At 51.8% G+C, this 16,588-nt stretch overlaps 1 protein-coding gene across 1 annotated transcript in view; it reads right to left on the minus strand.

The window, feature by feature from the left end:
- Positions 1–319: 319 nt before the first annotated feature.
- Positions 320–16,588, minus strand: part of IQGAP1 (IQ motif containing GTPase activating protein 1) — a 92,621-nt gene continuing 76,352 nt past the window's right edge. The window contains exons 27-38 of the mRNA XM_004577920.3: positions 16,150–16,290; positions 15,968–16,052; positions 14,731–14,963; positions 14,197–14,329; positions 12,242–12,344; positions 11,334–11,469; positions 10,878–10,965; positions 8,923–9,135; positions 8,286–8,452; positions 4,583–4,705; positions 2,523–2,631; positions 320–979 (exon numbers count right to left, since the gene is read on the minus strand). Of these exons, the coding sequence (XP_004577977.2) occupies positions 866–979; positions 2,523–2,631; positions 4,583–4,705; positions 8,286–8,452; positions 8,923–9,135; positions 10,878–10,965; positions 11,334–11,469; positions 12,242–12,344; positions 14,197–14,329; positions 14,731–14,963; positions 15,968–16,052; positions 16,150–16,290 (1,645 nt within the window). The 3' untranslated portion in view covers positions 320–865. The remainder of the gene's footprint in view (positions 980–2,522; positions 2,632–4,582; positions 4,706–8,285; positions 8,453–8,922; positions 9,136–10,877; positions 10,966–11,333; positions 11,470–12,241; positions 12,345–14,196; positions 14,330–14,730; positions 14,964–15,967; positions 16,053–16,149; positions 16,291–16,588) is intronic.

The following is a 16,588-nucleotide window of genomic DNA, read 5'->3' on the forward strand; positions in this document are numbered from 1 at the left end:
GAGAAAGTTCTGGGAGCCTAGATACACCGTCAATGTCCTGTCCCAAGGGAGGCTCCTCACAGCGTTACAGAAACCTGAAATCCCTCCTCTGTAAGAAATAAGGCACTCTGAAAGGACAAGTTTCAGACACAGTCCTATCCGGTGGCCACAGGGGCAGGAGTGGCTACCTCCTGGGCATGCGTGGGAGTTGGAGCATGGACTGCCCCTTCTGAACTCTCTCAGCCAATGGAGTGTCAATGGGATTTTGTATCCGTGGGGGAGTATGTCACACCCACAGAAAGTCCCTAATTACATGGTGAAAAAAATCAATCTCCTTTGTATCTGAAAATGCCACTTGGCTGCATGAAGGACACCCAAAAGGGGGTGAGGTGGTGAACACTGGCTCCCTGCACTCTACTGATGGGACACAAATACAAAAGGGAGTGTTTTTGGTTAGCAGCGCTGGCCTGGTGCTGGCAACCTGGCTGGCTGACCGTGGCTATCAGACGGACGCCCTGGACTGGTGTCTGTGGCTTCCATGTTGCTAAGCAAGAGCCTGAATCTCATTCGTCTGACTTACTGCTACTTGAACCCCGAAGCTCACAGCCCAGGCCAGCATCTGTAAGAACCATGAGAGCAGAGAGAATCTAGGGGCCCTGCCATCCTGTCCTAAGCCATGGGAAGGAAACTGAAGGCACCAGAAGGGCCATGCAAAGCCCGAGATACAGCTTCGCTTTGGGTGAGAGGGGGATGTCCCAGGATAGCAGGAGGGGTTAGAAGCGCAGGCCTGGGACGTCGGAGGTCGAGGCCGGCTGTGGACCGCATGGGCCCTGGTCAGCCTCAACGTTTTCACTCCGTGTATCCCAGCCAGCGGCACAGCATCCTGTCACTTCCCGTAGAACTTCTTGTTGAGCAGGAAGATCAGGAGGTTGACATTGACCTTAGCTCTGTCAAACAGTTTCATGACTGCCACTCCTTCATACTGTAGCTGCAGCAGGTCCTGTTGAGGGGTGATATGGGGGGTGGGAGGAAACAATGTGAATTTTCTGACAGTTAATCAATTTTGTGGAGCAAGAACTAGGAAGGTGTGAGGGACCTAGTGGGGAGCCTGGCAGGAAGGAGGCTCGCCTCAGGGGCCAGATGTGAAGCGGGCTGAGAAGGCTCCCAGCCCAGCTGGCTGCATGTTCTGGTTAATTTGGAGTTCGGAAGGCAGCACCATATTTATATTCAGATACACCACACGTGGCATGAACATGAGGCCTGTTGGGTCATTGCCCACATCTAACCTTTGAATTTGAGAAAGCTGGGCTGACATTTCCCCTGTCTCACCCCCTGTTATGGGTCAGTCAGCCCAGGAGGAAATGCATGAAGCACGGAGAAGGTGACGAGGCTGGCAGTACCAGGAGTGCTTCTCTATGGTGGGTGGGGTTGGGAGGCAGGTGGGGCCTGCCCGGGCCTTGGTTGTGGAGCAGCAGCTGGAAATGAGGCACCACCACCCCACTGTGACGGGTGAGTGGAAGGACTTGCCTGCGTGCCTGGCAGGACAGGGCACTGCAGGGGGAGGGCTCCTGTTTTTCCTGTACTGCCCCCATCCCCAGGTCCGGCTGAGTTTAAACAACTAGAGCGGGTGTGCATGAGGGGCCCTGCCCACTTGGTCAGTTCAAGTTCATCCTGCCGAGAGCAGAGACCGGGCTGTGTCACATGCAGTCGCTACTCCCATTCCCCTCCTGTCACGGAGGTTGCACCACAGTGGATGGAATTTGTGCGCAAAGGAATAAATCACAGGAGGCCGACTGGCGGGCCTTGAAGGACTTGGTCAGCTGAGGGCACACATGGGTAGGCTTCTGTGAAAGTGCTGGCTCAACCATGAGCCTCACAAAATCATCCAGCGCTTGTTCAGCTAACAGGATCTGAGGGTGCGCAGGGCATGCGACCAAGAAAGGCTTGCTGTCCTCCATGCAGGTGGGGACAAATAGCTATCCTTAACCAGAGGCCATGTCCAAGGGCCGCTGAAGCCAGGGAGAAGCCAGGGCCAGGGGGTGGCTAGGCGGGGGGCAGGGTGGGAAGGAACAGCAGGAGCCAGGGCCCGGAGAGGTGCCCGCTGGCTCTGAGAAGACAGCAGCAGGGAGCGGGCCCCAAGACAGGAACAGCAGATCAAGATGCCAGGCTAGAAGGGTTAATGGGTTACTAAAAACCTCCTGAACGCATACAAATCTGAGGTACTGGGAAAAATAAACAAATAAACAATTATGTTACAAAATGAGTAATGACAGAGTTACTTCTGAATTTTCCATGCAACTTGCTTTACACACTTCACAAGGGAAAACGATGCCTGAAAGGTACATCTGTACCAAGTCAGAGCGAGGCGGGCAGCGACGTTGGCCAAGGAGGCCCACGAGGCAGTACTGGCAACAGCTGCTCGTGGCCTCAACTGAGTGGCAGCGTCACATTGGCACTCTGGGAAAGCCATGTCAACACAGTGGCCCCATCGAAAGCCACTACTCTCGGCGTCTCTTCCCACGGCCTCCTGGATGCATACCCACCTGGTAATGTAACATGAAAGTCTCCATTTGCACTCCCATAAATTTGGCTTTCACTTCAAAGTCTCCAACTTCTTCTGTTGGGCTGATTTCAAAGATAACATTTTTAAACCTGTTGAGACAGAAGCACAGAACTTGGATGAGAGTGTTCTGTGAGACGGGGAAAGTAGGGGAAGCAAGCCTTCAGGGCCCAGGGCTTGCGAGGGGATGCAGTGTGGGCTCACCACGCCCGAGGACTGCCAGCCCGGGGATTTGGTGAGGATGGCCACTAGAGCCGCACGCCCATGCCTCCTGATGCAGATGCTGCAAGTGGCCTGTGAAGGACTGATGCTGGAGGCAGTCTCTTGGCCTTCCCACTGCCACCACTGGAAGCCAAGGGAGAACTGGACTGCGCATGGGGTAGGAGGAGGAGGAAGAGCAAGAGTTTGAATGCACACCTGTCTGAGGGTTGGCAGAAGCAAGCCAGTAGATCAAAGGCAGCAAGAGTTAGGAGCCAAGAGAGGAGGTAACTGCTGACAAGAGGGGGTGCCCTGTGGGTCCCCACCAGGTCTCACTGCTATCAAGGTACATGTCCGCCAGCCTGGGCCCCCACAGTCAACCACATGGTTGCCTCATCCATTGTAAATGGAGCTGAGGGTCCTGAAAGCAGCCAGAAACATTCATGTATAAAAATATGTGCATCTCACTCAATGGAAATACCTTGCCAATATTCCTTTGGTGTGGTTGAAACACTGGTTTCTAAGCTCAGTAGCAAATTAAAAAGGAGAGATGCACACAGAATTTGAAACTTGAACAAGTTAACAGGCGGTAATGAGAAAAAAGAAGAGAACTGATTATAAGCAGTGAGACTAATCTGAAAATGTGCATCAAGTGCCCAACCAAAGTAACTCCACACAAACAAGCTAACAAAAACAATCACACAAAGGTCTTGACTGAAAACTGGAGAAATGCAGAAAAATGATACGTAACCATTTTTCAAAACAAAACAAAACAACCAGGAAATACTAAATTAGAAAGCTAAGAAACAATTTTTGAAGATTTTTCTTAGTTACCAGATTCAAAAAATATAAAAAACAATTTCAGTATTCAATAATGATAATTTTCACATACACTTTAGGTGCTACTAGAGAACTATTTTCAGGCTGCAGCGATTGGGGTGGTGAGTAAAGCTGCTGCCCGAGGTGCATGCCATTTGGGCGCTGATTCTAGTCCCAGCTATTACACTGCTGATCCAGCTCCCTGCTGGGGCCTGAGAAAGCACTGGAGGATGGCCCAAGGCTTTGGGACTCTGCAATCACATGGGAGACTCAGAGGGAGCTCCTGGCTTCTGGCTTCACTCCCCTGCAGCCACTGTGGCCAATTGGGGAGTGAACCAGCAGATGGAAGGTCTCTCTCTCTCTCTCCATCTCTCTGCCTCTGTCACTCTGCCTTTAAATGAACAAATTCAAAGGGGGTGGATGGGCGCTCTCCATAGATAACGGATGCGTGCACGCAGTGCCTATGGGAGCCTCCTTGGTCTCGGGTACCTTTCCCTCATGCTTTATTACATTTTCAAAATCCAGTAAACAAAAAGCTCCTTTTTGTCACAGTTGTTTTGTTTTTAAAACAAGACACAAGAAGAAAAGGCCGGGAAGCTCCAGGATGCAGGACTGCCTGGAGCTTGGCGAGAGACGCTGGGCCCAGGGTCTGCTTAAGGCCACAGGGGTCCCTCTGTGACCCGGAAGAGAAAACGGCAGGACAGGAGGTGGGAGGAACTCCCTCCTTGTTGTTCTTGTTTCTGGTTCAGGCACAGAAGAACTGGAAGAAATTGATTTCTGCTTGAAAGAAGGGGGAAGAAATCAATGTGGGATCTACACACAGGCGGTGAATGTTCTGCAAGTGAAGCTTTCCGCGTTTATGACAGGTAGGTGAACAATGTGTGATGAGGCAGACTGCTGTGGGGCAAGTGTGCGTTTATTCATGAATAAAACCCCTCGCGGCTGGCAGGAAAGACAAAACGGTGAAGAAAGTGGGAGTGGAAACCAAGGCCGCTGGGCCACGGCGGGGGGACGGCAGCTACTCACTGGCTCACTTGCAGGTCCTCGATCTCCAGGAGGACACCCTTCTCGTGCAGTCTTGCGGCCGTGTACTTCAGAGAAATCTTCTTGCTTTTCTTTCCTTTCATCTCCCGCGGCTTTTTGGAGACCCTGTGAGAGAATCCATTGGCCCACTCTATAAATGGTGACGTAGGCAGGTGAAGGGAATGAGGTCAGGAAACCCCCCCAGAGAGCAGCAGCACACAGGCAAATGGCCGAATGACGTGAGGATCAGAACAGCCAGTGTCTCTGCAAAGCAGGGGGAGCATCAGCGGATCGCCCGCATCCTTAGTGCAGACTGGAGAACATGCCTCCGGACTGGATGGCGTCTCAGCCCTCTCCATGCCCTCCTTGGCACCCGAGTGTCCCATCAGCTTGAGAGCTCCAGTCACCAGCCCCCGCAGAAAGTGCCGACCCAGGGCACTTTCTGCTGTGTGTGCTGGAGGAGTCGATCATCTTCAGATCAACCGTCATTAGGAGAGCTTAAGCTGGCAGAGAGAGCATGAGCGGAAGTGTGAGGGCTGGCAGGGTTACCAGGGCCAGAAGCAGTAAGAAAATGAACAACGGGGAAGGGAGGGAAATGAGGGCGGAGGAGTGGGAACCCCAGGAGGAGAATTTCCAGAAACGTGGCAAGAAAGCCCAGCAGGAGCGAGGAGAGGACGCCAGGCAAGGTAACGGAGAACACAAACATTACAGTGTCCCACTTCCAGCAACTGATCTTAAGAAATACGCTCACACATGCAAAATCTCATCTACATTATCTACACATACCTATCTAGCTATAATTCTATATATTTGTGCCTATAGACCTAAACACAATTTGATTTTTAAATGATTTATTTATTTTGATTGGAAAGTCAGATTTATGGAGAGCAGAGACAGACAGAATGATCTTTTGCCTGCTGGTTCACTCCCCAAGTGGCTGCAATGGCCAGAGCTGAGCTGATCTGAAATCAGGGGTCAGGAGCCTCTTCTGGGTCTCCTGCACAGGTGCAGGGTCCCAAGGCTTTGGCACGTTATCCTCTACTGCTTTCCCAAGCTACAAGCAGAGAGCTAGATGGGAAGTGGAGCAATTGGGACATGAACTAGTACCCATATGGGATCCCAGCAGATTCATGGAGGATTTTAGCCACTAGACTATCATGCCAGGTCCCTAAATTAAATCTTGTAGAATTTTAAATGTTTAAACAACCACAAACAGGTAAATGTCCACCAATGGAGCCGATTAAACAAAGCCTTGTATCTCCCTATATAAGGGAGCACATGTAGCCATTATAAACCGTCGAGACCTGTCATTGCTTGTGAGGCCAGGAAGCAGTGACCACTCTGGTGGCTGGCACTGTGGCGCAGTGCGTAAAGTGCCTCCAGCAATGCCAGCATGGCCTTTGGGTGCTGGCTGGTGTCCTGGCTGCTACACTTCCAAGGCAGCTCCCTGCTAACAGCCTGGGAAAGCAGGAGGACATAGTAGGACACAGCTGAGGTGCTTAGGCCCCTGCCACCCACAATTCAGACCTGGATGGAGTTCCTGGCTTTGGCCTTGCCCAGTCCCAGCTATTACAGCGATCTGGGGAGTGAATCAGTAGATGAATGGTAACTGTCTCTTTTTCTGTGTCTATGTGTCTCTTGCTACAGCTCTGATTTAAAAAAAAAAATTTTTTTAATGAGCACTCTGGCAACCCAGTGTTCTTGATTTTTTTTTTTTTTTAAAAATCACATTATTTGAAAGGCAAAGAAACAGACATAGAGCAAAATCTTTTATCTGTTGGTCTACCACCCACATGTCTACAACAGCTGGGGCTAGATCAGGAGTCCAGGCCTCAGTCTGGGTCTTTCAGGCCGGCATTGTGGTAGAGTGGATTAAGCTGTTACTGGTGACACCACCATCCCACATGCCCTAGTGGCTCCACTTCTGATCCAGCTCCCTGTTAATATCATGTCTGGGAAAGTAGTGAAAGATGACCCGAGTATTTGGGTCCTTCCCATCCATGTGAGAGGCCCAGATGAAGTGCCTGGCTTGGGCTTTGGCCTGCCCTGTCCTGGCTATAACAGCTACTTGAATCAGTGAATGGAAAACCTGTTTCTCTACCTGCCCCCAACTCTGTCTTTCAAAAAAATTAGTAAAATCTTTAACAAAATCAAAACCAAATCCTGGGTCTCTCACGTGGGTGGCAGAGCCATTCCCTGCTGCCTTCCAGGGGCACATTAGCAAGAGGCTGGGAATGGACATGGAATTGGGACTTGACCCAGGACACGCTGACAGGGGATGCAGGCAGTCCAGGTGGCATTTTAACTGCTGTGCCCAGCACCTTCCCACTACTCAGATCTCAATTACCACACACCAGTCTTCCTACAAAGGAGGAAACAGTTCCTTCTGCAAGCTGTCCCTGTGTTAGGAAGTGTTAGGAAGTGCTCAAGAGTGGGGACATGTCAACAGCATACCTGTAATCACTTGGCAGGCTGGGCAGGGCAGCCTACCTGTCATCCCAGGACCAGTTTGCTCCAGGGAGGGAGAGGAGAAGAGTAAAATAAGGTAGGAGGGAGCGGGGAAGCAGATACAGTGAATGTTTCAAGCCTGGGAGAGCTCAGTGAGTCATCTGGTGACTTAGTGCTCTAACCTGCCTCTCAGAAATCCTTCACATGGAAAGAAAGGGATAAAAAGTCAATCAGACCAAGACTGTACAGAGCCTGCGGTGACTGCCTCATCTTCCTGGTTTGCAGTTGGTCCCTTTATGGTGAGATGGGCACACTGATGGTGTGTGGCCAGTACCAGGAGAGCCTCACAGCTTTCCCTTGGTTCCTGAGAAATCAGGGTGTGTGGTTCCGTCTCTCTGGAGGTACGGAGAGGGCCCAGGGGAGCCACATGTTTAGTAACGTTTTAATGTGACTTTTAAGTCCATCCAGGCTTGGAGACAGGTAGATGAGTCCCCGCCCACACTATCCTCCAATTTTTCTAGGGCCAAAGACACACCCGGGAGCAAGACATGCTTAGCTAGAGTGGCCCTGAACTCCCCAGGCCCTCCCAACTGCAGACACCAGACGCTGACCTCACAGGCCACCAAAGCGAACGAGGCAATCACACAAGGTGAACAAAAGACAGACTCTCAATGAAATTGCTAAATATATCTGACAATAGGATGCTGGACTTTCTATCATGGTCTATACCTAAAATGTCAGGATACACTTAAATAGCAGAATGATAGACTTGTGACTATTGTTGAAGGACTACACTACAATAATAATATAGGGAAAATCAGTGGGGGGAGGGATGGTATATGGGGAGGATGGAACGGGAAATCCCTGAGCCTGTGGAACTATATCATGAACCATAAAAATTAAAAGAAAAGAGGGCCCAGCGGCGTGGCCTAGTGGCTAAAGTCCTTGCCTTGAACGCCCCGGGATCCCATATGGGCGCCGGTTCTGGTCCCGGCAGCTCCACTTCCCATCCAGCTCCCTGCTTGTGGCTTGGGAAAGCAGTCGAGGATGGCCCCAGAGCTTTAGGACCCTGCACCTGCGTGGGAGACCCGGAGGGGGTTCCTGGTTCCCGGCATCGGATCGGCGCGCATCGGCCCGTTGTGGCTCACTTGGGGAGTGAATCATCGGATGGAAGATCTTCCTCTCTGTATATCTGACTTTGCAATAAAAATAAATCTTAAAAAAAAAAAAAAAATTAAAAGAAAAGAAAAATACTCACTTGCCCTTGCTGGCTAAGTTATCCAAGCAAGTTTTGATATAGCTTTTGTAGTAATCCACCTGCTCCCCGTAGAAGGTGGCCTTGGAGTTCAGGGCGGCGTACGTCTGCTGCAACTTGACCAGCTCGGCCTTTCTCCTCTGCCTGTATCGCCGCTGATTCCGAATGTCCTGAAGCAGAATTGCTACCGTTAGGAAATGGCAGGTCTCGCCTGCTTCCCTGGATTGCCGTCACTGACCAGGACAAGGCTTCGCTAGCTGCCTAAGCTGACACGCAGCCTAATGCACAGCAATCTGTGTCCACAAACCAACACACAAATTCAGATCATCAATTATTTCTGGCCCCCTGTCCCACCCATTTATATATTACAGCAATAGGGAATGTATTAGAATCAAACTTCCACAATCATAGAATTTGCTTGTCAGCAGGACAGGGAGAAGAAGAGATGTGTGTGTCAGTGGCCAAGCCCCTGGACAGGAACCCAGGGGTCTCAAGGCCGGGGCTGTGGCTGTCCAAGGCCTCAGCCCACACCACACCAAGGACCTGCTGATCTGCTTGTGTTCCATGAAGGCGACCTGAGTGGGGACGGTCATTCTGGGAGTGCCCGACACAGCCATACGCCAGGCCCCCCGGGTAGTACCCTGGCGATGTCGTTGATCAGCTCCTGGTATTTATTCTTTGGGTCCACGGTCCCGAGCTCGGCGAGCTTCTTCAAGCCCGTCTGGATCTTCTCCTTCTTCTCCTGCAATGTGAGGCTGCTGTCTTCCTGCACGGACTTGGACTTCTTCATCTTGTCGGGGGTCTTGGCATCACGTATGGCACGCCTCTGCATGGCCCGCTGATGCTCTGCTTCCTTCAGATGGAGAAAAAGAGATTCTTGATAAGCTTGCCACACAAACCCTAAACTCAAAGTTGCATATAGCCTGGGCATGTGGGAGCTCAGAGAGCTCCCATGCTCGGTTTTGGAATGGATGAGAAACTAAGGCATGCTGGAATCAGCAGATCTCTTCCCGCAGAGGTCACAGCTCAGGCTGGCACTGTGATGCACCATGTTAGGTTGCCACCCACAGTGCCAACATCCTGCATGGCTGCCAGTTTGTGTCCTGGCTGCTCTGCTTCTGATCTAGCTCCCTGCTGACATGCCTGGGAAAATGGCAGAAGACAGGCTAAGTGCTTAGACCTCTGCATCCATGTGGGAGACTTGGAAGAAGTTCCTGACTCCTGGTTTTGGTCTGGCCCAGCCCTGGCTACTGCAATCATCTGGGGAGTGAACCACTGGACAAAAGATCTCAATGTATGCAAGGAGCTGAATTGGAAGCAGAGCAGCTGGAAACATGAACTGGTGCCCATATGGGATGCCTACTATGCCACAGCACTGGCCTCTGCGTTTTCTTCTTCAATTCCTTGCAATCTAGCTTGAGCATCTTCCGTTTTCATCACCAGTCACCACACCCCTCCCCTTCGGCCCCTCCAATGCAATGTGTACTTGTAGTCGTCACCTGGATCAGTCTAACCTGTCTTCCTGCCCTCGGCCCCAGCTGGCACTCCTGAAGCACACAGCGCTGTTGCCTTCTGCTTCCTCTCGGCACTTTCTGTGGGCACCCCTGTGCCACGTGTCAGAGGCTCTGAGGCCACAGTGTAAACTGTGCTGTACTGGCATGTTTGGGATGGCTGAAGTTCAAACTTGTAATTTTTCCCCAACCAGAACAACTTCCTTTCTGAATGTTTCCTTTGCTTCTAATGTCCAAATTAAGCTACACACGCAGTGTGTGAAGCACAGGCTCAGGGTCAGGCAGGGCAGGGTCCGGGACTGCTCCTGTCATCACAAGTTATTTAATGGATCCGAGGGACTTGATATCCTTGTTTACAAAATGGGGAGGAAGATCCTGGCACAAAAGCCTAGTAGCTAAATCCTTGCCTTGCATGTGCTGGGATTCCATATGGGCACTGATTCATATCCCAGCTGCTCCACTACCCATCCAGCTCCCTGCTTGTGGCCTGAGAAAACAGTTGAGGACAGCCCAAAGTCTTGGGACCTCACACCCACATTGGGGAGCTGAAGGAAGCTCCTGGCTCCTGCTTTGTGTCAGCTTAGCTCCAGTCTTTGTGGCCTCTTGGGGAGTGAACCAGCAGACAGAAGATATTTCTCTCTGTATCTCCTCTCTGTAAACCTTTCCAATATGTCCATTCTGCTCAGCCAACACCACTGCTCACTTTAACAGTGCTCTCATTGCTTCAGACTTCTATTTTTAATGGTTTTTTCACTGTTTCAGGCTTCCATGTCACACTTCCCCAGTAAAAGCCCAGAGCTCACTGAGCCTAGAAACTGTACTCTGTACTTGTCCTCTATCTACCAAGATACACAGAACTCCAACCATGTAGCCATCAGTCAGCTGCAGGACGGGCTCCTGTCTGCAGGACAGCACCAGGAAACTTGGTGCCCCAGGTGCCATCTGGACACAGGAACCAGCCACCTTCTCATGGTAGGCCTGACCACCCACTCACTCTCCAGCCAGGCTCACACCTGCTCCACATGCCCGGCATGGGAGAGCTACTGGCCTCGCGAAGAAGCCATGTACTAAGCCAGGAGCCTACCTGCTCGCTGGTGGCCGAGGTTTCCAGGATCTCAGTCAAGGTCTCCCCTGGCTGGAAGCGGATGACATCCACAATCAAACGTTTGGTGCTGCAATGAGATGGGGAGGCAGTGAGGCATTGCCCGGTGTGCTCTGACCCTCATGTGACATCAGCGGTGACCTCAAAACTCGCATCAGCCCTAGGCTACAGCAATCCCACAAGCAGCTGTCACACATGACACTCAAGGCCCTTGGCCTTGTTATGTGTCTGCAATGTCTAGCAGGCCAGGTACCAGAGTCAAAGTTTACAACAGCGTATCAGCGGACAAGGTGAAGTCCTGTTCCAAGGACGATCCTCAAGGTGATCAGCAGGATGACAGATGAGGCCCATGATGGCTGCCTCTGATGGGCCCCAGCCGGCTGACTCACAGCAGGCCAAGGCCCTGTGCCCACCAGCCCCAGTGCTCCCGCCGCTCACTTTAGCAGGATGGTCCGCACGTCCATTTCGGCGTTCTCATCCCCAGGGACATCAAACTTGTTGGTCAGGGTGAGGGAGACCTCTGTCTTAGCCAGTGCTTCTTTATTTGGGTCAGTGACATTACCAGAGCTTTCCCCTGAAGGGCAGAAAGAATCACTGTAAGCAAGGAGACACTGGGGGCAAAGAACACACATAGAAGATGACATGTGCCTTTGACACAGCCCAAGACGACACCTGAACAAGCCAACACACGGTGGTCTGAGACATTTTTTTTTTTCTAAATGTTTCACCATGTGATAAGGGAAAAGGAGTCACATGAAAAATAACTTCAGAAATGCCCGAGTGCTGGCGCAGTAGCATATCAGGCTAATTTTCCACCTGTTAGCACCAGAATCCCATGTGGGCGCCAGTTTGTATCTCAGTTGCTCCACTTCCCATCCAGCTCCCTGCCTGTGGCTGGGAAAAGCAGTGGAGAATGGATCAAAGCCTTGGGACCCTGCACCCACGTGGGAGACCTGGAGCAAGCTCGTGGCTTCAGATCAGCTCAGTTCTGGCTATTGTGGCGACTTGAGGAGTGAACCAGTGGATGGAAGATCTTTCTATCTCTACTCTTTGTTGCCTATTGCCTTTCCGATAAAAATAAGTGAATCTTAAAGACAGAAAGAGATAGAGAGAGACGGAGGGTGGGAGCAGAAAGGAAGGCTGACGAGACATCCTGAGCCACTGCAGCGCAGTTCCCCAGTCCCCTCTCAAATGCTCGCTCCCTTTAGGGACTGCATTTAATAAGTGCAGGGTTTCCGAGTCTGTGTCTGCAATCATCTCCTGGCAGTCTGCAGCCCCACACCAACACAGAGACCAAGGCCATAACAGTGTTGCCACCCTCCGCCACGTCTCCCTGCAGGGCATACCTATGAGGGACTCGATGGTGGGCACCTCGCCGAGGTCGTCCAGCAGTTCGTGGATGGGGTCGTTGTGCTCTGGGGCGATGGCATCCTGGTGATCTAACAGAAGCTGTGGCAGATGCCAACGGTCAGTACCACCCACACGCTCAGCCTGCTGGCCCCGGCCTCCCTTGGCACTGAGCAGCAAGGAGGCCAGACAGCAAAGCTCAATGCTCAGAACTCACTAACCAGCTCCCCTCCCCCACCCCGTAGGCTGACCCAGCCCAACATGGGAAGCTGGACAGCCTCCGCCTGGGGCTCTGCCGGGGGCCACCTGGAACTCAGATGTGTGACAAACAAAATGCAAGTGAAACCTACAGGCTCCGCTACACAAAGCTGGGCTTGGTGTGTGGTGCAGCATGTTAAGCAGCAGCCGGGCATGCTGGCATCCCACCTCAGCTGCTCTGCTTCTCATCCAGGGAATGCTAACGCAATTGGAAAAGCAGTGCAAGATGGTCTAAGCACTCGGACCTCTGTCAACTATATGGGAGATCCAGATGGCGCTCTTGGCTCCTGGCTTTGGCCTTGGGTAGCCCGAACTGTTGCAGCCACATGAGGGGTGAACCAGAGGATGGAAGATCTCTCACTCTGCCTTTTTTTTTTAAAAGACTTATTTATTTTTCACCGGAAAGTCAGATTTACAGAGAGAGGGAGAGACAGAGAGAAAGATCTTCCATCCACTGCTCACTCCCCAAGTGGCTGCAATGGCTGGAGCTGAGCTGATCCAAAGCCAGGGGCCAAGAGCCTCCTCCAGGTCTCCCTCACGGATGCAGGGTCCTAAGACTTTGGGCCATCCTCTATTGCTTTCCCAGGCCAAAATCAGGGAGCTGGATGGGAAGTGGAGCAGCTGGGACATATGGGATCTGGCACATGCAAGGTAAGGACTTTAGCCACTAGGCTACCATGCCAGGTACTATCACTCTGTTTTATGGGCTTGGCACAATAGCTTAGTGCCTAAATCCTCACCTTGCACATGACGGAATCCCATATGGGTACTGGTTTGTAGCCCAGCTACATCACTTCCCATCCAGCTCCCTGCCGGTGGCCTGGAAAAGCAGTGGAGGATGGCCCAAATCTTTGGCACCCTGCACCCACGTGGGAGACATGTAGGAAGATCGTGGCTCCTAGCTTCAGATCGCTCAGCTCTGGCCATGTCAGCCACTTGGGAAGTGAACCAGAAGAAGGAAGGTGTTTTTCTCTGTCTCGCCTCCTCTCTGTATATTTGCCTTTTCAATTAAATATATATATTAAATCTTTTTTAAAAAAAAAGAAAGAAACCTTACAAAAACAAAACACCCAAAGCAATCAGTGTACCCTGGTAAGTCACTTCAAGCAACTCAAACCCAGACTTTTCTTAACACTCAGAGAATGGGACCCAGGAAAATATAGCTGTCACCTTGGAGCCCCCATAAAGCCTCCCGGGTACCAGGAGCCCAGGCAGTATCCTGAGAGTTGAGCACCCACACTGCAATTTGTTCTCCATGTCCACGCTGGGGAAAATGCCAATCTTTTTGTTAAAAAAAAAAATTCTAAGGAAACAGCTTACAAGGGAAGCATCTCTCCATGCAATGCACAGGAAGAGGTGATTATTCTAAATCCTGTTAATTCCACAGAGGGCTAAAGTAAAAAGAGAGAGAGGGAAAAAAAACAGTGTTCTCAAACCTGTGGATTGGTGTCCACAAGGGAGACTTTGGGGTCCATGTGCATTTGGGTGGTCGTGGGTAAGGGAGCCTGGGGTGGGCAGCATGTCTGGGGAGCTTCACCTTGACCTGGCGGCTAGGGACACCTCGGGGGACACTCAGCAGTGAATGTGTTGAAAGACCACGGGGAGTTGTGCTGGGGCATACGCTGGCCACCAGACGGGGGAGCTGATAATTAAGGACAGAGCAGGGAGAGGAAGCAACTGAAAGAAGAACACTCACGGTGTGGGTGTTGATGATTTCACCAATGGAAATGTAGATAACCGGTTTGGTGAGTGTGACCAAGTCGGAGTACTCATCCACATTAAACTTGTCCTGCAGCTCAGGGACATCACAAGCAGTCTGGAAAAATCGCCTGAAAGCAAGCACAAGAGGCAGCCCCCGCACTGAGAGAAGCCAGCAGGGGTGTGCATTCCAGGGAGACAGGGCCGGGAGACACGGGTTCCGCAGCCTCTCTCTTCACCCTTCAGCTGTCACATAAATATAGCTCTCAGGGGGCCTGGCCAGTGACCTTCAACACAACACGCTGGAGCACAGAACCCAAGCTGCCTAAATGCTAATGCACACGGGTTCCAAGCTCTCTTCAGATGCGGAGTAACAGGTGCCCAACGTGCAGCCTCTGTGTCTGTGCGCGCCTAGTCCTAGCTGCTGTGTGGGGAGGCGCCCTGCACCCACAGCCCCGGGCAATCTACAACAGGCTGTCAGTGGGTGCTAGGGGGGCGGGGGGAAGCCCATAGAATGTACCTCGCCGCTTACCTGAATTTCTGGTAGGACTGGGAGAGGTACTCGTTAATGACACTGAGGTGCGCGTTATCACCCAGGAACATCTTGTTGGAGGCGGCGTGCTGCAGCATCTTGGCAATGGAGCCCAGGTTGCGGCGCTGGTCTGTGGTCAGTTGGCCCCCCGCTGACAGGTCAATGATGTCAAAGGCATCAGGAGCCACGATGGCGGGGTTCATGTACCGGTAGTAAAGCAGGTTACCGATGATCTGAGGGGAGTGGAGAGGGACACAGCAGATGAGCGCACGTGAAAAACCACATTGCCCAGTGATCCACAGGCCACTCTGCTAACAAAAGACAATCAGAGAACGCAGTCCTGGGAGGAAAATAAATACAAGTATGCACATACGACATGCATGCATGCATGCACACTTCTCAGGGCTCAGAATGGAAACCACCAAACATCCTTCTGTCAGAGGTGGCAGGTGGGGGTGCGAGGACGAGGACAGAACTGACCAGGACCAGACCCAAGCAGATTCCAAGTGCGTTCTCAGCACTCCAGGGTCCTTGTGGTTCGCCCATCCTCGGCTGCTGTGTTCCCCTGGGGAGGCTTTCCGTCCACCCAGGTGGGTTTCCCTGGTCATCAGCACAGTGCACTCCCCCGCCCTCCCCTACCAGCCTCATGCTGCAGACTTCAAAGACCCCAGCTCATGCCCAGGATGAACTCAAGCCAACACACATCTCTTCCTCAGGGGGAAGGGAAAACAAAACCAAAGACAAAAAAAACAGTCACGGCATTTCCCTTAGAGTTTCATTCAGAAAAAAAAAAAAAAAAAGAATTCACCTGAACGTACAGAAAGCCTAGAATCGAGGCCTCACTGTAGGAAAGCACAGAACTAGGAGAGAGAAGAAAAAAGCGTTCAGATTAAAAAGAGGAAACAAAAAAGGAAGGAGCACAGCTGAGAGTTACCAGCAACAGCCTCAGCACGGAAGTTGCACCCGCTGCTATTCCCCTGGCTGCCAGCAGAGGGAGCGAATGCTCAGCCAAAAGACAGGAATTTAACTCAAGCATGAAACGCCCTCCTCCACCTGCGTGTGCCCCACTCAAACTGTACAGGAACCATGTACATGGTGCAACAGTTGAGCTGCTGCCAGAACTCACCGTGGGCACTTACTAGCAGTCAATGGTCAGGCCTAACTTTCCAGCTTTTCCTCAAAGGGCCAATGGGGGGGCAGGAAGGGGACAGGTACCTGCCAGCGTTGACATGCTTACCTTCAACAGCTCATCCTCACCAGCATCTGGAAACTTCTCATGCAACGAGTCCTTCAGCACTTTTGCAATGAAGCGCATCCCATACCTGTGGGGTGGACAAAAGCCAGTGAGCAGGACCAAGGGGCCGGAGAGGGCACCGCAGCTGCGTTCTTACTGGGGTCACGGCAGCAGGCAGCACTCACGGGATTTTGTCCACGGAGCTAATGATAGCTGACAGGAACTTGTCTGTCACAGCCCGCATGTTCCTGATGGAGTTGTCCAGGCGAGTCTTGACTTCCTCATGAGCCAGGGCCTGCTCAGGGGTCACATCGTAGGGCAGTTTGCTAGGAAGGAAGGAAGGATCCGAATGGCAGTTAGGAGTAGCCAGTGTCTTCCACAAACAAAAAGCAGAAAGCCTGGGCACCTAGGATCACAGGCCTGGCAGGTGGTCAGGCTAGAGTATGAACTTGGATTTTTTTTAATAAAGTGAGAGGTAAAAGCCAGCAGCCTGGAACTCCGTCAGGATGTCCCACATGGGTGGCAGGGACTCAATTCAGCCCTGTCCTGTGGGATACCAGCCTCACAAAGTGGTGGCTTACCCTGCTGGGCTGTTTTCAGGTGGGAGCTTTGTGCCTTGAGTTA

The sequence above is a fragment of the Ochotona princeps genome, chromosome 6, assembly GCF_030435755.1.
Source record: "Ochotona princeps isolate mOchPri1 chromosome 6, mOchPri1.hap1, whole genome shotgun sequence".
NCBI lineage: Eukaryota > Metazoa > Chordata > Mammalia > Lagomorpha > Ochotonidae > Ochotona > Ochotona princeps.